General features: G+C 43.5%; 1 protein-coding gene across 4 annotated transcripts; it reads right to left on the bottom strand.

Moving 5' to 3' along the window:
- Nucleotides 1–1,636: 1,636 nt before the first annotated feature.
- plppr3a (phospholipid phosphatase related 3a) lies at nt 1,637–23,471 on the bottom strand. 4 transcript variants are annotated; one of them, XM_077562227.1, is made up of 10 exons: nt 23,234–23,282; nt 20,020–20,098; nt 14,330–14,433; nt 13,874–14,059; nt 12,647–12,776; nt 11,193–11,388; nt 10,040–10,097; nt 8,835–9,008; nt 6,308–7,123; nt 1,637–5,396 (listed from the first exon to the last, which is right to left on the bottom strand). In XM_077562227.1, the coding sequence occupies exons 3-10, from the start codon at nt 14,408–14,410 to the stop codon at nt 4,620–4,622; spliced, it is 2,418 nt and encodes an 805-aa protein (XP_077418353.1). In that variant the 5' UTR covers nt 14,411–14,433; nt 20,020–20,098; nt 23,234–23,282; the 3' UTR covers nt 1,637–4,619. The 4 variants fall into 4 exon arrangements, with proteins under 4 accessions (XP_077418353.1, XP_077418363.1, XP_077418344.1 ...); XM_077562237.1 differs by lacking the exon at nt 20,020–20,098 and having other exon boundaries at nt 23,234–23,471; XM_077562218.1 differs by lacking the exons at nt 20,020–20,098; nt 23,234–23,282 and adding an exon at nt 17,924–18,385.
- Between the last annotated feature and the right edge of the window lie 5 nt (nt 23,472–23,476).

The raw sequence follows: 23,476 nt of genomic DNA, 5'->3' as shown, positions 1-23,476 counted from the left end.
GTAACGGCATCGCTCGGACATTTATCACCTGCGCCCGTGCCGGATGAGCGGGCCATTTTAGACTGTGTCAGCAAAAGAGCAGACGGGGAACTGACGGGAACTGCTTCTGTTCGTCGCGAATGATGAACAAGCACGTGCTAACATTTAAAAATCTCATTCAAATCATTTGTATGCTAATCATGATATCCAGGAGATAACGCTGCTTTTCATTTCTTATTCGTATTGAATACAGAGCAGGGCATGAATTGAGGAATTATTGAATTCATTTTTACCATTCAAACAATCTAATGGGCATGGCTAGCCTACATCAATTCTTTCAACTGGCTAATGAATTCTGCCCAGCAACACGGCAGCCAATAGATGGTCGCTTATGAGTGAGCGTCAAAAAAGATTGACTTCACAAGTGTTTCTGTTTATTATTCGGCATTTGCGCGGGTGTGATGTCATCGCACATTATTTTAAATAGGGGAAAAATTGGTAAGTTTAAGGGGTTGGTGTCAAGTTATGTTTAATTTAAAAAAGAAGTTGTTTTTTTTTTTAACAGTGAGTACTCTCCAAAATATGTTGGTCTTCTTAGATAAGTGAAATTAATTTGCCTAAAAAAAAAAATCCAGTGATAGCAATCATGCAACAAAATGGATTCTTAATTGTATAAAATGGCTGCAAGGATTAAAAAACAAAAAAACGTGACCGTGGTAAAAAGATTACAGAACAAAAGAGAACATTAAAATTCTATACTTTGTGAATTATCTCGATTTCCGTTTTTACACATTAAGGTTAAAGGGTTGAGGTCAAGTCACGTTTATTTTTCCTAAATTTTTTTATGTTGAAGAAATGTGCTTTTTCCAGAAATCTCAAAATAGGTCTTGTGAATTATGCACATTTGCAAAATCCCGACTCAAAATCCACCCGACATGCTCACATATAACGCAATACAAAATTGCTTCCTTTACTTGCACAAAAGAAAAAAAGAACAGAAAATCTTATCGTATCACATCGTAGCCTATATAAGAACAAACACACTTTTTTGTTCCTTGTGCTAAAAATACCCCAAATAATTACATAAATAAATAAATAAATACATGAATCAAAGGGGAAAACGACTCCTTGCATTGATTACGCGGACGGTAAGAACGACGGCGGTGACCCATTTTGTATCGCGTTTCCTCGCTTGGGGAATGAGGAGCGGGAAGCAAAAATCAAACATACGGAAGATTAGGCCTACATCTTCAAGAGAGAGTGATGGGGGGGGGCAAAATCCCAAGCCAAAAAAATGCTTATTCTGCGCACCTGAAAATGATTGTTGCCGCACACACACACACACATGATTCATGGCGAGGCCGTCTGACCTCATCCTCAGGCCTCCGTTCTGCACACCATCTGCACCGTTGGCTCTTTGCATCCCAGCCCCGAGCATACACTGTTACACACACACACACACAAGCGTGTATGTGCACACACGCAGAAATAAAATCTGTGAAATCTGCATGCACGGAGCAGCGAAAATCCACCCGACTGACTGATGTCACGAGCCAAACAGTGGCACATCCAATTGGGGACGGACGGACGGACGGACGGACGGACGGACGCAGAACGCAAATGTAAATGGCAAAGAAAGACAACATCGAGCCCGAGGTAAGAATCGGTTCCTATTTATTCAACAAGATTATTATCATCGTCACACATCAACACAGATAGAAAACGTAGCTCGTAGAAAAAAAAAAGAAGAGCTGAAGAGATCAATAACAGTAATCAGAATATTAAGGAAGTTTTTCTTTTTACACTCCAAAAAATGAGACGTATGATACTCAAAAGCACTAAAAATGCAGCAATGGCTTGTAAAATAAGGTAAGGGTGAAGACCTGAAGAGAAACACGTACGCTGCGCAAAGTGAAGCACTCTCGTGAGAATTCAGTAGGAAATAGGACAAAAAGTTGAACACTGTTTAATGTTCTAAATTGACGATTTTGCAGCAAACTATGAAAAAATTAAAAATGTGAAATATTTTTCCCCAAAATATTTTTAAAATCGATTTTATGTGGTATCTTAATGGATTTAGGATTCAGTCATAATAACTGACAAATAATTCAATTGTTTAAAAAAACAGTTTTTTTGAATAACCCCCAAATGTTATTCGTCGTGTGCAATTTTTGTTCAAAATCCTACCAAGGTTTTTTTTTTTTTTTTTTTTTTTAAATCCCAGCGAGAACAGACTCACATGTAACGCCATTCAAAATGCATTTCATTCATACCCATTTGTACAAAATAGCTTCAGGGGATCGTTAAAAAATGTTTTTGTGTCCGCTGTTCACGAAAATATCAAAAAAATAAAGCACTTGTCAACGGATGTTGGATGAAACAACGCAACAAGAAAAAAGTTAACTTTATACAACAAAGTTGAAATGTAGAGTGGTCGTTTAGCAGAGTCGATTAATCGTTATTTTCTAGATAATGCATTAGCACAATGTACAGGAAATATAGATTTTTTTAAATAGATGAAATCATGTCAATTGTTGAAATTAATTTCACTTTTTGATTTTAACTTTATAGCTTTTTTTTTTTCATTTAGTAGCACTTTCCAAAAAAAGCAGCTATAATTAATTATGTTTTCATCACAGTATAACTACAAGTTTTGTTGGAATAAAAAAAAAAAAAACATCCTGAAAAGGCATCAGATGTTTTGTGTCTAAAGTCTGGACAAATACCGAATGAACCGGACTAATCGAGAATGAATGAGTATCAATGCGCTGATCAATAAAATGGCACAAACGCACGCAAAAGATTATTTTTTTTTCCATTGTTGTTTTTCTCCCCAGTCCAGTGACCTGAATTATGCTTGTCATAACAAACGTTTTGACAGACGTTGTGCTCACAAATGCAGTTCGGTACTGTGGGCTGGCGTTTAGGTTTGGGGTTAGGATTAGGGTTAGGGTTGGGGAGTTCACGGTGAGGGTGAGAGGTTTGGGCTTCAGGATGGACAATAGGGTTTAAAGTCGGTCTACGCCACTGAGGGAGCGAATGTTTGAGAGCGTTTGTGAAGGGAGCCAACGCTGATTTCGCCTCAGGTTCGTTCAAGATCGCAAAGTTTGCTAAATGTTCGCCAGAGTTTTGACGGACATTTGCCAAATGTTTTAACGGTACTTTTGTGGTTTTTCTTTCTTGCAAACCTCATTGGGATATGGGCTTAAGTTGATGGGGCTAGGTTTTCAGAGTTAGGGTTATGGTTTGGTTCGAGGGTTCGAGGGTTAGTTACTTGGCCATACAAGCTGTACTAGCAGAGCAATCGCGCCACAGATGGTTCAACCGAACCAAAACTGAAGCGCGAACACAGCCTTAAAACCCTTGACATGAGACTCAAAGACCCGAGCCGAGGCAACACAAGCTAATTGACGACATCCGTTTTAACACGTTGGTTGATTTGAGGCCAGAAGTCATTTCAGGACGCCTGAATTGATTGCAGCCTTCTTCCTTTTCCTCGCACCCCCACATGAGCACGGATCAAGATCCATTGTTCGAGTGAGTCGACTTCCCCAGAAGGACGCAGGCTTGGAAGTTAAAGATCCACAACAGAAACTTGTTACAAGAGCAAACAAAAAGCTGGCAGCCGACAAGCAGCTGCAGTCGTCTTTGGGAAGGTTGGCGCCGCCCGCGGTTGTTTTGTTTTGCTCGTCCTTCTTCGTCCTCTCCGAGGAAAACAGATTGAGCAAATCTGAGGCCTTTCCGAGTCCTATCTCCTCCTTCAGCTGCAGACGCTTTTCCCTCCCTGGCGGAATTCTTTTTTTCCTTGTTTGATCTCGTTTCTCTTTTTGTGACAGCTGACGGGCGGAAGAGCATCGAATGGCTTTAGCTGAAGTGTTGCTATGGATTTAGATCCAAGATGACACCCTGGATTGGAAGTCCTGTTGAAAAATTGTCAACACCCTTCACAATTTTGGAGTGTGCCCTCAAAATACGAGACATCCAGTCTAGCATCGGTCCCCAACCAACTGTCCTATGGCCATTTGGGTCCCGGGCTGAGCAAAAATTACAGTTTATTAAAAGAACCTCATGTCTCAGTCATGCGATATGATAAAAAAAAAAAGAAAAAAAGTCAAATACAAACGTCTTTGGAGAGCTTCTTCAGAAAGGGGTGTAAAAGTCTTACAAGAGACAATATCAGCAGTCTTACTTCGAAAAAAAAAAAGGGTTATCTGCACAGAAGATAGCTCTAACCCAGGGGTGGACAATCCTGGTCTTTGAGGGCCCAAGTCCTGCAGCTTTTGAAAGTTTCCCTTCTCCAACACAGCTGATTCATATGATCAGCTCATCAGCTAGCTCTACAGAAGCCTGATAATGATTAGAATCAGGTGTGTTGGAGGAGGGAATGATCCAAAACCTGCAGGACTCCGGCCCTCTAGAACCGGGATTGCCCACCCCTGCCCTAACCCCTGCTCTGCTATGCATTAAGTTGGACAAAAGTAACACACTTGGACTGTCATTTCTACCCCGAGGTTGTACTGGCTCATTGGTTTGAGTTGTACTTTTAATAGTTGGATTTTATTTGTTTCTATGCCGATCCGTCAAAATATTGCTGTACGTGAAACACTCCCGCGGCGCAATAAAGGTTGGGGACCACCACACTATAGCATGCGCTCGTTCTGCAGCGCCTTGTAGTAGTGCTCCTGCTCAGCATGGCTGCGGGCCGACACGGAGGGCCGGCGGGGAAGTGTGGACGAGCGGGACAGCATCTGCTCGTCCATGAGCAGGTCGGGGTGAGGCGGAGGAGGGAGCATGGAGCACGAGGGGTGGGGAGGGGGAGGCAGTGGCATGGAAGAGGCCGGGAGCGGAGGAGGGGGCAAAGGGGATGAGGAGGGTTGCGGAGACACCTGAGAAGGCGGGTGAGACAGGAGGGAGGAGTGAGGGGGCGGCGGCGGCAGATGGGGCGACGACAGCTGGGGTGGGGGAGGCAGAGGGGAGGAGGAGTTGGGGTGCGGCGGGGGTGGGAGCTCTGGAATTTCGCCTCCCTGCGACTCCTTTTTTACCGGTAGTGTCCGGTAGTCGCGATACAACGGGGCACTGTCCTGCCCTCGTAGCACACCGTGGTGCTTATCCAACGCCGCTGTGTCGCCGGCCATCAGGTTGCCACTGATGGTGTTCCTCCACTCCCACGGCTTCCCGTTGGAAGCTGTCACCCGCACCACCGGGTGGTGGGGGGCGTGGGCGTCAATGGTGACGATGCTGCCGCTGCCGGCGATGCTGCCCGGGTTGCTGCCCGTGCAGCTGTCCCGGTCGGAGGGGATCCGGTAGTAGGGCGACTCGGAGCAATTGGAGCCACCGCCGGAAGAGGAGCCGCCGCCCTCAAGGGGGCCCCCACCGTGGCCCCCACCGTGGCTCTGCTGCATGGACATTGCCATCACCTGGTGAGGAAACATCAGGAAAGGAAGGAGAATTGTTTTTCAATCTATCTGGAGTTTGTCTCGGACAGATTTGAGCGAGGGATGGGGTACACCCTGGACTGGTCAACAATCATTCACAGGGCCTTTCACACTTAAAAGTCTGAACCAAAACTCTGAATCAAACCCTGTGGGTGACAGGCAGACCACACCCTGAGCTGGTAATCAACAGGGTACGTACAGACAAGCATCCGTTCTCATTCGCACCAATGGACAATTTAGAGTCTAAACATCTGGAGAAAGCCTTATGCAGAGCTTCCTGATGAGCTGATCAGGAATCAGCTGTGATAAAGAAGGGAAATATCCAAAACCTGCAGGACTCTGGCCCTCGAGGACTGGCTCTCACCATCCCTGGTCTAGACATCTGGAGAAAGCCCACACGAGTACATGGAGAAGAAACTGGCAAAAACACTACCCTGTAACTGATTGGTGACCAGACCATGGCAGAGGTGGGGAACTCATGTCCTCAAGCGGGTACGTATAGACAACCATCCCTTCCCATTCGCACCTAAGGCCAATTTAGAGTCTCGGCACCATGAGAAAGCCTACACAAGTACAAAACAAGGAAATTCGCAAGAAACACTACCCCTGTAGCTGATTGGTGAACAGTCCATGGCAGGGGTCGGGAACGCTTGTCCTCAAGAGTCACTGTCCTGCCTGTATTTGATGTCTCCCTCCTCCAACACAGCTGACTCAAATAATCAGCTCATCAGCAAGCTCTGATAACGAGGAAGGAAATATCTAAAACAGGCAGACCAGGTCGCTCTGGAGGACCAGGGTTCCCTTCCCCAGGTCTGTTGTGCATTCTGCTGGGATAGACACCAACTCAGTCGCGATGACAATGGACGCATGATCATTTCGTAGCTCAACCTCACCTGAGTGACCCTTGGCTGAGCAGGTTGTGTGTTGGGCACCCTCGGGGTGGACACAGCAATGGGCCCCACGCTGGGCTCCTTCGCGCCGCTCCTCTCTGCCTCGGTGAGCGACAGCCACTTGGCACGGGTCTTGGCGCTCTTAGGGGAGACGGGCGGCGGACGTGTGGCTTCCTCGGGGATGTGGACCAGCGGAGGGGACACAACCATCCGGGCCCCAGTGGGCGTCGCCGTGCCTTTGTTGGCCTGCACTTTGGGGTAAAGGGAAGACGGAACCCCGTAGTCGGTCGTTTCATTGGTTGCGTCTGCCGCTTCAGTCCCTTCCTCGCCCTCGTCTTCATCCCGGGAGCTTTGACTCCTCAGCTCCAGAGAGCGCTGCTTCCACTCCGACACCAGCTGCCGGGACCTTTGTGGGTCCAGCGGAACATGGAACGTCATGTGGCGCTGCGATGTGGGCGGTTCGTCGGAGGGCGAGATCGGGCTGTTGCCGTTGGCCACCCGGGGCAGAGTGTTGCTGAACGTCACCATAGTTTCCTTGCCCATGGGCCCGCGGGTGGCCAGGAGCTCCACGTCAGCACTGGCTCGTTTCAGAGACGCCAGGGAGGCTTTCTCCCGCCTCACCTTGCTGCGGATCCCCGAACCCATGGCCACGGCCAGCTCCTCGCGGCTTTCCGACACGCGTGGCGTTTTCCTGTAGAGGGAGTCGTGGCTGCGCTGACTCAGCACCCTCAGGGTATCCTTGTGTGGCGCCGACGACATTTTGGGATGAGGCAACGTGTCTTCTTCGGACGCTTTGAAGTTTGCCACCGCGTACACGGCCTGGAGGGAAACGGGCACGACATCAGAAGCAAGATCCAAAATGTGCGGAATCGGCGCTTTACATTTGAAACAGAGGAGCGATTGGATTACAATTTTGTTATTGGGCTACGGGCAGCTCTAATTATTGAGCGTTATGATATCCGCCAACTGGAACCCAATCAATTTGGTTGTTGTGGCTATTAGCCGGCAAATTATATATTTTTTTTTAAAGGAAGAACATTTTGAATTCTGTAATTTTTAGTCAAGTGGTGGAGGCAACCACCATTTTTCATTGTTAAAAATGTATCTTCATCATCTTATCATTCTTATTGTTTTCAAATACATAGAGTAAATAAAATACATTCACTATTTGTTGTCTGTGCAGTTGCAGTTTTGCATTTAAGTTGAAAGAATAAAAGTCTTTATGTAAATATTTTTAAAAACAAATAAAAGAAGGTCAATGTTATATTACTATCGTTATTACTTAATATATAAAATAAATACAATTCTTTATTTGCACATATTAGTATATTGCTGATTAGAAAATGAAACATTAAAACTGTAATTAAAAAAAAAAAATTCTAAAAATATTTTTATAAAAACAGAAAAGTAAGAAAAAATTAACAAAATCAGTAAAAAAAAAAGAAAGAAAATAATACTCCACTCTAATATTACTCTGCTGTGCTGTATATACAATTTTCTTTTAAAATTCTTTATATGCATTTTTTATGTTTTGAAATTTGTTTACAGTGAGGAGATACAAATTATTTGAGGTGGCTACAATAATTACCATGATTTCATTTTTCCCTGACAGGAAGAAAAAAAATCCTCTGCCTCAAAATGTGAAGGACACGAGGCAAAATCTGCAACAACTCAATTTTTCTCCTTCTTTTTCTCTTTCTTTTCCCGAAACTCGAGTGTGAAATTGCTGCGGCGAATTCTTATCCGATTACCGCTTCTCTCTCTGTCGCTCTCGTAATAAGGGCCGCTATAAATAGCTCGCCGGGAGAGAAAAAGAAAGCGGAGGTGACGAATAAAGAGTTTGTGTTGGCACACACAATAGGACAAAATACAACTAAAAAGTGCTTTATTTAAAGAGACGGCTTCCGTCGACTTCTGCCAAACGCTGCCTGGCTGTTCATTTTGAAGATCCCGATAATGTGATATCATCCGTCTTGACAAAACTAGAAATGTAGACCAACACAACGTATGTCTTGATTTTCTTTCTTCATTTTTTTTCTGCAGATCTCATAATCAATAGCCTAATCATTCATTAGCATAAGTTGTTTGCACCCAAGTCATGGTAATCTACAAACTTTGAATCGAGACAACTGGACGCTTCTTGTTTGTTGTGGTTTTTCAACGGTCAAAAATAGCGTTAGCAATTTTGCTAACAGGCTAACGAAAACTAACTTGGAAATGCCATTTCTGACACTGAACTGAAATACGGAGGAATTATTTGTGTTTTTTTTTTCCCAAAAACGTTCAAATGAATTTTGTTATTAATTTTAAGACTTTCTTATGGAAAATGTGGTACCAGTAACAACAGTAACAACACAAAACACAAATTGGCAAAAACACACAAAGTGAGCTGATAGGAAAATCAGGATCCGCTATTTATGAGAATAGAGCCCAGCTCCAGAAAAAAAAAAAAAAGAGAGAATAGAGCCCACTGTATCCTAGCGGCTGTTACTCAGTCCAACAAAACGGGCGAGTTCCCGCAGCGACTGACCAGGTAGACGCCGATGCCGGCTCCGATCAGGTAGCCCACGTAGACGTCGATGGGGTGGCTCCGGTGCTGGGTGATCTGCGTGAGGCCGGCCAGGCCTGCTGCCATGCAGAAGGCGAACACCAACAGCGGCTTCAGCAACTTGGTGGCGGCGCCGATACTGGCGTTGAAGTACATCTGACGGCGCAAAAAAAGCATGAGACCGCCGTCATGAAATACAAAAACAAGGTGCGGTTCAGATAGAATATTAAAAAAAAAGAAAAAAAAGGAGAATAATTTAAATTCTATTCAATTATCATTTGCTAGCATTAAATCCAAATGAAAAAAATAAAATACAAATAACAAAAACAATGAAATAGGAAAATTAATCTAAAAATTAAAAACAAAGTGGAGTAAAATGATTAATGCTAAATACGCAAAAATAAACAATAAATACAAATATGTAAAATAACTAAACTAAAAATTAAAAAAAGCTAGAATAAAGAAAAAAACACGGCTAAAATGAAAAAACGAGTAAGAAAAGCAAATATATCAGCAAATGACAAAATAGTTAAAAATGATTCAATTAAAAAATTTAATGCAAGTAAATAAAATCTAATAAATAAAATTAAAATGAATCAAATAATTACAAAAAATGTGATGGATAAAAAGACAAAACAAATGGAAATGTCATAAATCAAATGAATACAACTAAGTAAAATGTAGTATAAATAAAAAAAAAGAATAAAAATAAATAAAATATAAATACAAATCATGAAATATAAAAATTAATGAAGTAGGCTTATATAAAATTAAAAATAATAATAAAATCATCTTATTCTCGTGTTGAGAGGAAAATTTGCAAAGCCAAACAAGAAATGGTTGCTTCAGCAACGTCAAACAATTTCCGTTCTTCCGAGAAGTAATGTACAAAAATCTTTCAAATTATTTTGCATTAAAGTCATACTGAGTTGAAAATAAGCATGCAAGTGTTTTCCATTGCATGTACACTTTGTGAATGTATAGCGGAATGCAAATGGCGCGCCGAGTGAAAGAAAGCTGACTTGGCAGAAACTTCCAGATGCTTTTTCAGCACTTTTTTGCAAGACACAAGAAAACCTTTAGGGTGATATTTATGTTACTTTACCAAATGACACGACTGCGAAAATATATTGAATTCCTCAAACGATGCAAATTAATCAAAGTGGAAGGAAAAAGAGTCTGCTTACGGAAATGTAGACGGCGGCAAAGCCGGAAAGTGTTGCATGCTGGGATGGGAACGTTTTCCTGCAAGAGCGGAAAAAAAGACAGCGTAATAACAGTAAATAGAAATAATCAGGTTGTACAACACGAGTCAAACATTTCAATGGGATTGTTGAATGCGGTGTAATAAATTGCTGGGCATTTTTTAGCCGGATCGGATTAGCCCGCTATCGCATGCATTAGCAATAATCTCCGTTGTTGTGTAACCGGCGTTAGACGGGAAGCATGAGAGGAAATACGCATTTGCTTTTCCGTCTTCTTTCCAAGATAACATGAATCAGGCGACAGGATAATATTGTGTAATAAGTAGGAATCTAGTAGGCAGCTATTGTGACATGCATCTGTTATATATTTGTTTTTTTTTAATATTATGCAGAAAATCCAAGCATATATAGCTTTTTTTTTCTGGAGAGGCATATATAGCTATTTTACTAACACCATACATGTATTGTAATATTATGTAGGCATTCTGATCATTTGTATACCCCCCCCCCCCCAAAAAAAAGTTTTTGTTATTTATGCATTTGTTAAACACTGATGAATGAAAATTATATAAATAAATAAAAAAAACAATTAATCTAATAAATACATAAAAAAAAAAAAAAAAAGGAAGCAAATTCATGGGCGCTGAACTGCGAATATGCACGGTAACTTTAAGTTATAATATCACCATCCACCACTAGATGGCAGTCATGGCTTAGTTGCACTTGCACTGGGTCTTATACTTGCATGACAAACATTGCACCTCAATAGTACTAAAAATTTGAGTGAGTCGATTTTTGTGAAAAATATGAAATATAATGAGATCTTGCACTTAATGTTGGTTTGCTGTTCAGCAGTTTTGTGCCATCCTTGAATGGTCATTTTTATGCCCCAAAAAAAAAAAAAAAAAATCACAGTATGTGGTTATGTTGTTGTTGAATACTTGCATTGAGAAATGTGTTATGAAATATAAAATACATCTAGTTAGGACACCAAGGTGGTCCTATGTCCCCCGCCAGTAACCCTGCAGCCCCTTCCATCACCTTAGTTGCCCATCCTTGATATAGACGTTGGACTGATATGCACCCGTTTCACTAAAATGTAGCAGCTCTTCTACTAAATTTCTTGTGGTGGTACCTGGCCGACATGATGGCGTACTGGTCTTTGCCCATGCAGATGTCCTGCGTGACGTAGGCGTTGTTGTCGCAGGCCACGCCCGGCGCCGTGTAATTGGGCTGGCAGACGGTGAGGAAGAAGGGGGCGTGGTAGCCGGTGGCCAGCTGGATGACATCCGTCACCAGGGACGTTGCTAGGAGACCGAACACGTGAACACCTGAGCGGTAGAAAGGAAAGAAGGAGGGGGGGCGGGTGTCAAGGTCAGCTCACGCTTTCAAAGTGCTTGAGCAAGAAGGAAAAAAAAAGAAAAAAAGCCGTTTGTGTTATTTTGCCACCTGAACGCGCAGACAAAAGCAAACTAACGAAGCAATTCAATTTGCACTCCAAAGCGTCGAAGTGGGCCTCCAGATATTTACTATCATATCACGCCTCTTAAGCACTTGGTCACCCTTCATTTAACGAGTCTAATTAGTTCATTAGCCGACTCCCAAAAACAGGTTAAGTGAGCCTCTCTTGACGCTTTAAGAGCGTATCTTTTCTGATGATTTTTTTAAAAGTTGAATGAAAAAATATTTTAAAAACACTATTTATTTTTATAAGAATAATTAAAAACAAAAAACACGCATTTCTGCAGGTATTTGATTGTATCTTTTCACGGGCAACAAAAGTGAGTACACCCCTTAGTGAAAATGCTCAGTGTCAATATTTTGTGTGGCTACCAAATTTTTTACCTTATTAAATAAAATGAACAATCAAAAAACAATTTAATTAATTAAAAATACATAAACAAATTAATTTAATTAATAAAAAAAAAGAATAAAAAAAAAAAAGAATGAATGAATAACTAAATAAATAAGGGTGCTTATTATTTTCTGCCCGACAATAACCTACTAAAATAAATAATACTCCCTCAAACAAAATAAATACAACTAAATACAGTACAAATAATAAAAAGATAAAATTACATTTACTAAAATTAATTGTTAAAATAAAACTTGCTTAATCCTTGGAACACTTTTTTGCAATGTTTATGATGGTCCTGCGCAAGAGGAGTTGCAATAATAATAATAATAATAATAATGATAATCCATCACCCATCCATTTTCTTAACTTTATTTCTCACAAGGGTTCGCAGGGGTGTTGGAGCCTATCCCAGCCGGCTTCGGGCAGTAGGCGGGGTTACACCCTGCCTCAACTGGTTGCCAGCCAATCGCAGGGCACACAGAGACGAACAACCATACACGCAAATAATAATAATAATAATAATATATATATATATTTATATTATTATTGTAATTATAACAATAATATAATAATAACAAAACTGGAAAATTAAGCAAAAAATATATAATATTACAATTATAACTATAATGAAGAAAAATATACCAATAAAAACAGAATAATAATAAAAAAATAAAATATTTTTTTCCCCAAAAAGATGAATACAAGTTTGAAAGTGTTTGAGGACTACTCACCCACGAAGCGGACGGTCCTGCGCAGGAAGGAATTGAAGCTGCATCCGCCGGCGTTAATGCTGCCCTCCGTCTTGGGGCAGGTCTTGAGTTTGGACTGCATGCAGTACATGAGACCCTCCCCCATCATGATCTGTGGACAAAGGCCAGGAAATAAGCAAGAGGTGTTCCATGGGAAAGGGGAGAGGGGGGGGGGGAATCAAACATCCATTTCTTGTTATTTTAAAACTTGGGCTGATGGAGAACGGCGGCTAAAATATTGATGTTGGTGATCGCTTCCAATCAGGGTGATAGATGACTTTGCTGCTTCTTTCCATGCTGCTGATGGATTAACATTGTGCGCGCGTGCTTGTGTGTGTGTATTGACCAAGGGGGCCTGCAGTGTGTGCAAAAGTGTAGCAAGTGTGTTTTTTTTTAGCTATGTCGTCTATTGATCGTGCATTTCTTGTAGAAGAGATTGAATTGTTGTCTCTACACACATTCATTAGTATGACTGGTTGCTTTGTTGACGTTCTGCTTCCTATTTAAGTTTCAAACGGGGATGTTAGCATGCTAGCGTAGCATAGCGTAGCATGGTTTAATGTGAAAAGGGAAAAAAAGTAACACTAGCCTCGAGTGAGAAGAAAAGTACATATAAGGCGGGTGTTAGCATGATAGCATAGCATCGCATGGTTTCATGTAAAGGGGGAAAAAAAATCACGTGAGCCTCAAGTGAGAATAAAAGTACATATAGGGCAGGCAGGTCTTGAATAGGCTTTACACGATCAGAATTTTGGAGGCGATCACAGATCCCAACATAATATGGACTAATCTATTATTTGTATTTACTTTTATTTATTCTACTTTTATTACAACTTGTTTATTTACTGTACAGTCGGCACCCGCTATTCGCAAGGGATTGGGACGGGCCACAAATAGCCAAAATTCGCTTATAATTGATGGCCATTGAAATGCGTTGGGAAAAACTAATATTCTCCCATAAATTCTGATAAACATTTAGTAAACGGAAAATCGGTATCCGAGGGTAAACATTTTCAAAAATGCCAGAAAAAAACAAGCAAAAACTTGTTGTTTTTAACCGCTAAGCTAACTTCAGCTATGTGTTAAAGGGCAAAGCCACGCTCTTTATTTGCACACAAACTGGACTTCAATGGAATTTAAAATTAATCTACAGCTTGAGAAAACTAAAATGAAAATACGCCGTGTCCAATTTATGACGCAAAATCTTACCGATGCGGCGGGTCCGGCGAAAGCCAGGCTGAGCAGCATGAGCAGCGGGATGAGCTCGTCGCCCGTCTCCACGTAGGGCATGGAGAGGTCACGGTCGTAGCAGCGGAAGCCCACCGCGGCGGGTGACAGGACGTCGGTCAGCTCCAGGAAGTACAGCGACACCAAGGACGACAGCACGATCGGGAGCTGGGCCGCACAAGCAAAGTCAATCGGATGGATTACTTCAATTGTTTCATTTCAACGTTTTTTATCTTATACAGTAAATACTCAAAATGTCCTCCTCCACTTATCTAGCGAGGGTCGCAGCTACACATGAAGGTATGTCAGTTGTCTATAAGAAAACTGGGATTGCCTCATTCTTTTCCTACTTTCTTTTGGGCCCCCATCTATACTGTACTACCAAATAATGACACTATCAAAAAGACGATTGTTGGAACCACGGGCACATGAACGTACCTCCACAAAGTAAAAACACGGCAGCAGCGTCAGGCTGTCTTTGGGGGGTTTCTTCTTGGTTCGGTTTTTGGGGGACGTCATCTTGGGGTGGGCCCACTCGCAAGCTGCAGAGACACACGTGGGACAATGTTGGTCATGCATGTAAAGTGTTTGCGTTGAACGCTCGAAATGTGTGAAGAAAGGAAGACACACGTCGGTGGTTGCATGTTGAGGCTGCGGGCGACGACATGACCTCGGGACGGGATTACAGACAAACACACACGCGGAAGATCAAACACGTTTAAGTATTTACAAACACACACACTGGAGTGATCCCAATTTCGCCTTCAGTTTGTCCTCTTCCTATCACTCCCCTTTTTGTCCTCCTTTCCCATCGTCTTCCCTACTATCTGTTTCATTATGTTCCCTTGTTTCTCTATGATCCATCTTCAATCCCTACAGAACGGTTCCTAAATTCTCATCCTTCATGTCTTATTCCTTCAGTTGCCAAAAGTTCCAGTCAGTTTGATCCCTTTTCTTGGTACTTGATTTATGCAGCACCTTTTCCACCTAATCTCATCATCTCTAATCTCTTTCTTAATGTCTCCTTCTGGACAGTCCCAGTCCGAATGTCTCTTTCCTTACAATCCCTTTCGTAATGTCTCCTTCCTCCGATGCACGTTCACCATTTCCTTACCTAAGAACCTTTTCCCCTACGATCTCTTTCTTAAATGTCTTCCCCTTAGTCCCTTTCCTAATGTCTTTCTCTACAATCTCATTTTTATCGTCTCTTTCCTTGCTATCCCTTTCCTTTCCTCTGATGCCCTTTCACGGTTTCCTTCCCTACAGAACCTTTCCTAATGTATCCTTCCCTACAATCTCGTTCCTGTTTCATTCTTTACAATCCCTTTCTAATGTCTCATTCCTTAAGATACCTAATATCGGCTTCCCTTTGAAGCCTTTCCTAATGTCAACGTCACTACAATCTCTTTCCTAATGTTTCCTTCCTTATGATCCCGTTCCTAATATGTCTTCCCCTTAGTCCCTTTCCTAATGTGTCTTTCTCTACAATCTCATTTTTATCGTCTCTTTCCTTGCTATCCCTTTTCTTTCCTCTCATGCCCTATCATGGTTTCCTTCTCTACCTTCCCTTCCTTCCTTGCCTGAATTCCCTTTCCTAATGTCTCCTTCCCTACAATCTCATTCCTAATGTCTCATTCCTTAAGATGCCTAATATCGTCTTCCCTTTAATCCCTTTCCCAATGTCAACGTCACTACTATCTCTATCCTAATGTTTCCTTCCCTATGATCCCGTTCCTAACATCCCTTCCCCTTAGCCCCTTTCCTAACGTCTCCTTCCCTACAATCTCATTCCTAACGTCTGTTTCCTCCAATGTGCCCTATCACTGTTTCTTTCCCCACGATTCCTTTCCTAACGTCTCCTTCCCAATGCCTCAATTCCTTACATTCCCTTTGTAATGTCTCATTCCTTACGATGTCTAATATCATCTTCCCTTTGATCCCTTTCCTAATGTCAACGTCTTGATTTTTCCTACCCTATGATCCCGTTCCTAATATCTCTTCCCCTCAGTCCCTATCCTAACGTGTCCTTCCCTAAAATCTGGTTCCTAATGGCTCCTTTCGTACTATCCCTCTCCCAAGGTCTCAATCCTTAAGACGGTCTAATGTCACCTTACCTTTGATCCCCTTCCCAATGTCTCCTTATCCGAAATCTCGCTCCGAATGTTTCTTTCCCTGCAGTCCCTTTCCAAATGTCTTTTCCCGTACTATCCCTTTGCTGATGTTTGTTTCCTACGACACCCTGCCACTGTTTCCTTTTTTATGATCCCTTTCATCATGTCTCCTTCCCTAAAATCTACTTTCTGATGATCTTTCCCTACTTGTCCTTTTTCAATGTCTCCTTACCCGTGATGCATTTGTCTCTTTCCTTATGTTGCTTTTCCTTATGTTGCTTTTCCTTATGTTGCTTTTTCCCAATGTCTCCTTCCCATCGACCGCGTTCCAACAGATGTCCTTCCTCGGTCATGTCTCTTACCCTACGAGGCATTTCCTAACATCTCCGTTCCCATGATTCCTTTCCTAACGGCTACGTCAATACTGTGTTCTCGCATTCCAAACAAATAGAACAAAATAACGTCTCCTTCCCTCTGGTTCCCTCTACCAAGTATCTTTTTTTTTCTTCATGGTACGCCATCCTTCTCTCCTCTTCCCTTCCCGATGTCCACTGAGCATCATATCAGAGGATGCCGGGATGGATGGATGGTCCCCAGTGTGGCGGAAAAGCAGCTTAGTGAGAGTCAAGCCCCCTCCCCGGTCTCATCTCAGTGACCTGCTCCACTCACATACACTTAAACCTGCCCCCCCCCCCTTTAAATCACTTCACTCACACACAGAAACTCTCACACACACGCACACAACGCGCCTTTCTTGCAGAAGAGCGGCGGCCTGTTTATCTCCAAAAACAGCATTTGTTTCTCCGAGGCTCTTTGCATGAACGTGACAGCAAAATGTCGGCCGGCCGTGTGTGCTTTCGACAAGACTTGAACCTTGTGTGTGTGTGTGTGTGTGTGTGTGTGTGTGTGTGGTGGACAGAATCACAGGATGTCGGTGTGCCAGAAAGACCACCAACATGAGTGGGGGTGGCTTTATTTTAGAGACCGACACTGGAAGAATAGCATGCAAGAAAAACAAAGTTGAACAAAGGAATGAAGGAGATGAATTGACCAGGTCGATATTCTGAATGTTTGCGTCCGGTAGCAAAAGTTCTGTCAAACACTAAAGAGGGTCCCCATGAAAATGAACACATGAAATACAAAATAGCAAGTGTTGATGTTTTCATGTCCTTTAGAGTGATTTTATCATTTGGACTGTTGTCTGAGGTTGAAGGAAAGTTGAATAGAAGCTTAAAAAAGAGGCTTCCACAGCACAAGTTTTTTTGTTTTTGTTTCTGAGGTTCATCAAAAATGTCAGGTTTAATCCTCATGGCATGTTCATTTCTTAAATACGCCAACTCGGGTCACTTTGGCCCACTATATGTTTAATCATCCATAATTATTGAAAAATAATTGACATTTCTATCCTTCAAGATTTCATCCCTGGTTTGTCCTTTTCTTAGATACGCCAAAAATGTTCCCAAGTCACCCAATGTTTAATCATAAAAAACAAAAAACATGTAAAGATAATTTGAAATGTCCATCCTTGGAAGACTTCTAATTGTCATTAACCTCAAATCCATGATCACGTCAGGACCCTTCTGTTATGATGTTCACGGGTCAATGTGACCCGCATTTGATCAGTAAAAAATATTTGTAAATCACCACAATGCAAATTACGTTTTGAAAAGTGTTACAATAAAGTGTGATTCAATTTTTTCAAAATATTTTTTTGTCTAATTTTCCCAACTACAAAACGCAACCTGGTTTTAAAATGTTGCGTAATTTACAATGATATGAGCCTCACTGAAGGATAAATAATGAAAGACATCACGCAAGTTGCCAATGTGATCACCAATTATGGAAATGTGGACACACACACACACACACACAACCACACACACATGCATGCGCACACACACACACACAGACAGACGCTCACCTCTATCCCGGGGGCTCCGTGAATTCACCGAGTCCCGTCGCCCCCTTCCCCCCCGGCGTGCTCTGGCGTGCTGCTCCAGTTTGGCGGCTCTGTGCCCGTCCGTCCCTTTAATCCATATCCATGTCCGCTACAAAAAGACAAATCCCAGTCGAGGTGGGCGCTGGATTGGGATTAATCTCGTCTTGGATGCGAGGATGGCGGAAAAAAAGGATGCTGATGGCGGAAAAGTCCCCAAAATGTGCTCCGATTGTGGAGTAAAATCTTCACGTGCTTCCACCGTGGTGGTGATGCAGGCTAGGGAGGGGAGGGGGCGTCCAGATCCTCCCCTTCTTCTCCTCTTATCATCCAGCGGTATTCCCAATATTCCCGAGAATTCCAAATCACAAGGTCTAAAAATTTTAAAAAAAAATTAAATCAAGGAGGAATCTTTAGCTGATCTTTTTTTCCATGCGAGCGCCCCAGTGTCAGGTTTATTCGGGTACGCAGTCACAAAGGCAGGCACGAGATGGGGGGGGGGGTGGTGGTGGGAGGTGCAAGGGGGAGGAGACAATGGTGCGCTGATGGTGGGGGGAGGAGACAGTCTGCTCCACACTTCTTCTTCTTCCATGAGACAAAAGGGGGGAATCGGCGGAGGGAGGCTTGCGCGTGCGTGTGTGCACAAGCATGGGATGGCGAGGAGGAGGAGGAGGAGGAGGAGGAGGAGGAGGTGGAGGAGGAAGGCTCTCGTCAATGAAGAAGCAACGCAGAGCTCGTTGTATGCGGGAGTGCCTTTGTCGACACCTGAAGGGCGGGTCCACGTGCACCACAGTGGAACACGTGGACCCCCTTTTTTTTGCAAGAGTCATCAGGAACGATGACATTAAGGGAGACGTGGGCTATTCCCTATGTTGTTTTTTTGGTATGAAGTTTTATATTTAATACAGAGCAGCCGTTCAATTAGCGAGAGAGAGAGAAACGGTGGGCTATTGATGCTGGATGGATGAATGGATTTCCGCCAAGTCTTAGAGCAAAGATGTCAGACGTAAGGCCCACGGGCCAGAATCGGCCCATCAGGGGATGTAATCTGGCCCGTGACGTGTTGCTAGGCAGAATTCACTAGCCAAAGGCAACATTGGCTTATGGTGAGTCTTTTTTTTTTTTTTCCCATTTGGGCCACCATACTAACATCATGTCCGACTGCCAACTAACAGGGACTCCTAAATGGGTTGTGATGGGGACGACATGGCTTCTTTTTTTTCCTTGTTACATCACTTGTTGCTAGGCAGTTTTGTGTTATTAAAGTCATGACTGCCCAGTTGGCCAACGCACGTCAACAAAGCCTAACGTAATGAAAGCAACGCATCACTGTGAGGCTTTTGAAATATTTTTGCCAACTTGCTCTGTATTAAACATAAAATATAGACCGGCAGCGACTACTTATGGAGTGTGTGCGACACATTCCTACACACAAATGCACTCCCAGACGGGATGCTAATACTGCACATTCCTAAGTGCCCCCCCCCAAAAAAAAATCACCCCCACACTATGAATGAAGGCGCCACATTTATCCTGCCTGTGGCTGCCAGGGAGTTTCTCTGTGAAAGGCAAGGGGGGGGGGTATCTCCCTGGGCCCATATACACCCCTGCAGCCCCCACCTTGGCAACACACACACCCAATAAGCTTATGCTTGGTCACAGCTGGTCAGAGCTAATAAACTCATCCTTCGTGTTTACCGAAAAGGCATTAGAGGCCAACGTATGAGCGGCGGAGGTGCTGCAGGATGTCAATCAAAAATCAGCGTTGCTATTTTTGGTCAACGGCACTCACGGCAGACTTTTCACATGGGATGCCATGAGATGGTGTACCTAATGAAGTGTCCAATTGTTAGCGCGGCAATGTTTTCCACGGAGCCCATTTGAAGAGTAATTGGTTCATTTCCTTGTGGAAGTGCGTTGTGGGGGAGGGAGGGGGGGGTGTTGCACGCTGGGGGATTCATAATTTTGATTACAATTATTCATGACTGCAGATCACACGTGATCCAGCGACGTCATGGGAGCGTTCTCACGTCATTAGTAAGTAACAAAATGTATAAAACGGAAAAAGAAAATGGCTTTACCTGGTTTGTGGTCCCCGCGTTGTCTTGGGCCCAAACGATGTGACTGCGCAAACACGCAATTATCTTCAAGCGATGAATCCTAGAACACACACGCTCGCAACTTCACAGATTCCATCATGCATAATTTATGTCGACCGATTTGTGGTCCGCACACAGCGTTAGGTCCCATCATGTGACTGACAGTTGTCCCCACCAAGTGATGAATACAAGAACACACGGACAGTGGACAAAAAAAAAAACAACAACTTTCGTTCCCACAAAGCCAGGAATACTTCAACACACATGAAAATCACATTCATATTATTGGCTACTTGATTTGTGGTCCCCAAACCGACACACAAAGTTCACAGATGAGCTACTAGGGGTGTGCCCTAAAAATCTATTCTCATAAGAATCGCGATTCTCATTTAGTACGATACTGAATCGATTTTAAATGTCCCAAAATTTATTTTATTCAAATTATTTTATACTGTCTTGCCTTTGTCTGTGTGTGCCTTTATTTGGAGCGCTGTTCATGTCGTACCCGGTTTGGCCACTGAGGGGCAGTGTGGTCTAATACACTGTTAAGTTGTAGCTACATTAGAGAGTAGAAGGAAAAAGTCACGATCAAGTTATTCCAATATTTTTTTGGGGAGCCATTCTTTTGAGTGATAAAAGTGGCGCGAGTAGCGCGCTAATTAGCCGTTAGCAAGTCAGACCAGAGTAGATCATTACAATTCCTTGCACATCTGTAGATTGAAGCAAAATCATTGTCAATCAAATCGATTCTGAATGGAATCGAAGACCCCAAAAATCGGAATCGAATCGTGAGACATTCAAAGATTCCCACCCCTACGAGCTACTGTATTCATGATATCGCAAGCCTGATTTGTGGTCTCCACACCACCACGACTGTCAACAAACGTTTGTCCCCCGTCAAGTGCCTGGCAGAACACACCTTCGCACGCGCATGATTTCGTAGAACAGCCCTCGCAGCGTTCCGTTTACCGGGTGCCTGATTTGTGGTCCCCATGACACCAATCGCTGCATCAACTCGCGTTTGTCCCCACAGAGGCTACACATGATCTTCAAATAAAAGCTCCTAAATTGATCTCACCTGGAGCCTAATTTGTGGTCCCCGCAAGTCAAAATAAATTTGTCCCCATCAAGTGGATTCCAAAACGCACCCGAGCGCGCCTCCAAACACAGCCAGAATCACTCCAGTATTTACATGACAGGTAACGCCTGATTTGTCGTCCCCACACAATTGGACCCAATCAAACATTTGAGGTTCTCCACAACACACACATTGTAAATATTGCCTGACAGCACACCTCAGTGCAGCTGACACATTTATCAAAACGGCCGTGAAGACGCATTGGCACAATTGTGCGGATTTGCCTCGTGATTGATTTCCGCTTGTGCCGGGCCGCCCAGCACACGTGCAAACGTTACGCGAGGACGAGCGCAAAACACAACACGAGCCAGTGACGGATCGGCCGTATCAGCGAATAATCATCTGCACTTTCAACGGGGCACTAAATCACACGCACGCTTGCCCCTCTTTCCTGACGCACCAGCGGGTTGAAAAGACACACATTGCTCGGGCGACACCCGGTGGTAAAAAGCTGTCATTACAACCTCATGATACTCTTCCTTCGCATTTTGGCCTGGCTGATTTGTGGACCCCATGTCATGAATGTGGAAACAAACGTTTGCTTCCTCTCAGCTATGAATAACAGATCCTATACATACAGACAAACTTGGCAGAGATCTTCACAATAGCCCTTGTGTCCGTAATATGTGGCGGAGTTCAAGTATCTCGCGGTCTTGCTCACGAGCGAAGGCAGGTTGGAGCGGGAGATCGACAGGCGGGTCGGTGCAGCGTCTGCAGTCATGCGGACTCTGTATCGATCCGTCGTGGTGAAGAAGGAGCTGAGCCGAAAGGCAAAGCTTTTGATTTACCGGTCGATCTACGTTCCTACCCTCGCCCTTGGTCACGAGCTGTGGGTCGTGACCAAAACAACAAGATCCCGGAGACAAGCGGCCGAAAAGAGTTTCCTCTGCAGGGTGTCCGGGCTCTCCCTTAGAGACAGGGTGAGAAGCTCGGTCAATCCGGGAGGGACCCAGGGTCGAGCCGCCACTCCTCCGCATTGAGAGGAGCCAGTTGAGGTGGCTCGGGCATCTGGTTCGCATGCCTCCTGGACGCCTCCCTGGAGAGGTGTTCCGGGAGGTCCCGGGGACGACCCAGGACACGCTGGAGAGACTATGTCTCTCGGCTGGGCTGAGAACGCCTTGGGATCCCGCCGGAGGAGCTGGCTGAAGTGGCTGGGGAGAGGGAAGTCCGACCCCGGATAAGCGGTAGATAACGGATGGATGATTTATGGTCTCCACATCAAAGTAGGCCACAATGAGGAGACTGAAAACAAACTTCTGTCCTCACCAAGTGATCAATACAAGATCAATACCTGCATTCACCTGATTTGTGGTCCCCAACCAATACGTCCCTTTGACATGACTGCATCGACAAACTTTTATCTGATGATCTGCTTTCAGGGATGTGATTTGACCAAAGTGAAATTATCTGAAAATTTAGCCGGGGGTCTGGGGGCCGCTGGCACCCAGCTAGGTCCAGGGCAGTGCCCTGGTGGGGGGACATGGGGGGCGGAGCCCCCCGAAGCTCATGGGTTTTCCGTGTTTTTAAGTACTTTCAATGCACTCACATGACAAAGAAATAGACAAAACAACAGCATAAATTTTCAATGTATATTGAACTATCCCATATAAAATGGCAGTTTTAGTCAACTCAAAATCAGTCACATTCAAAAACATTGGACTGCCTTTGCTTTTAAAAACTATCACTGAGAATATCATCATATCTAACTAATGTGATTACTAAGTTAACACATAAATAATGTTGAAGAGTTCAAATTTCATGAACAAATAATTGTATCATGACCAAATGAAAAGTAACTCATATTAGAGCATACCACAAATGTCTTTGTTATAGCAGAAGATGTTATCTGTCGGAGTCATGTGCATACACAATGAACTACTGAAAAAAAAAAAAAAAAAAAAAAAAAATCGGAATTTTTTTTGGAGGGGGAGATAAAAAAAAAGCGGAATTCCGCGAATTAGCGGAAAAATCACATCCCTGTGCTTTGTGTCCACTGTCACATGACTGCAAACACACTTTTGTCTTAACACGGCAATGAATACGAGAGCGTGCACGTACCTGGCAGAAAAGCTCTCAAATGGATATTAAGGGCGTCCTGATTTGTGGTCCCCACCCTGGAAAAGGTCCCAATGATGCGACATGTACTGTAAGTAAAAATATGTCCTCACTAAGTGATGAAAACCTGACAACACAGATACACACTTATATTACGGGTCACCTGATTTTTGGTCCCGCACACCGCATGTCTCCATGATAACTAACTTTTGTCGTCACACTGCCGCGAATACCTGAACACACACT

The sequence above is a fragment of the Vanacampus margaritifer genome, chromosome 1, assembly GCF_051991255.1.
Source record: "Vanacampus margaritifer isolate UIUO_Vmar chromosome 1, RoL_Vmar_1.0, whole genome shotgun sequence".
NCBI classification, from domain to species: Eukaryota; Metazoa; Chordata; class Actinopteri; order Syngnathiformes; family Syngnathidae; genus Vanacampus; species Vanacampus margaritifer.
This window is presented reverse-complemented; position numbering and strand designations above follow the sequence as displayed.

What these genes read in the sequence shown, in the direction of transcription:
- plppr3a (XM_077562210.1), bottom strand. Translation starts at nt 14,558, where the DNA reads ATGTCGTCGCCCGCAGCCTCAACATGCAACCACCGAC. An exon ending in TCGCCGGACCCGCCGCATCG is followed by an intron (nt 12,777 to 13,873) that starts GTAAGATTTTGC and finishes CTTTGTCCACAG; the next exon opens with ATCATGATGGGGGAGGGTCT. An exon ending in CAGGACCGTCCGCTTCGTGG is followed by an intron (nt 11,389 to 12,646) that starts GTGAGTAGTCCT and finishes TCTACCGCTCAG; the next exon opens with GTGTTCACGTGTTCGGTCTC.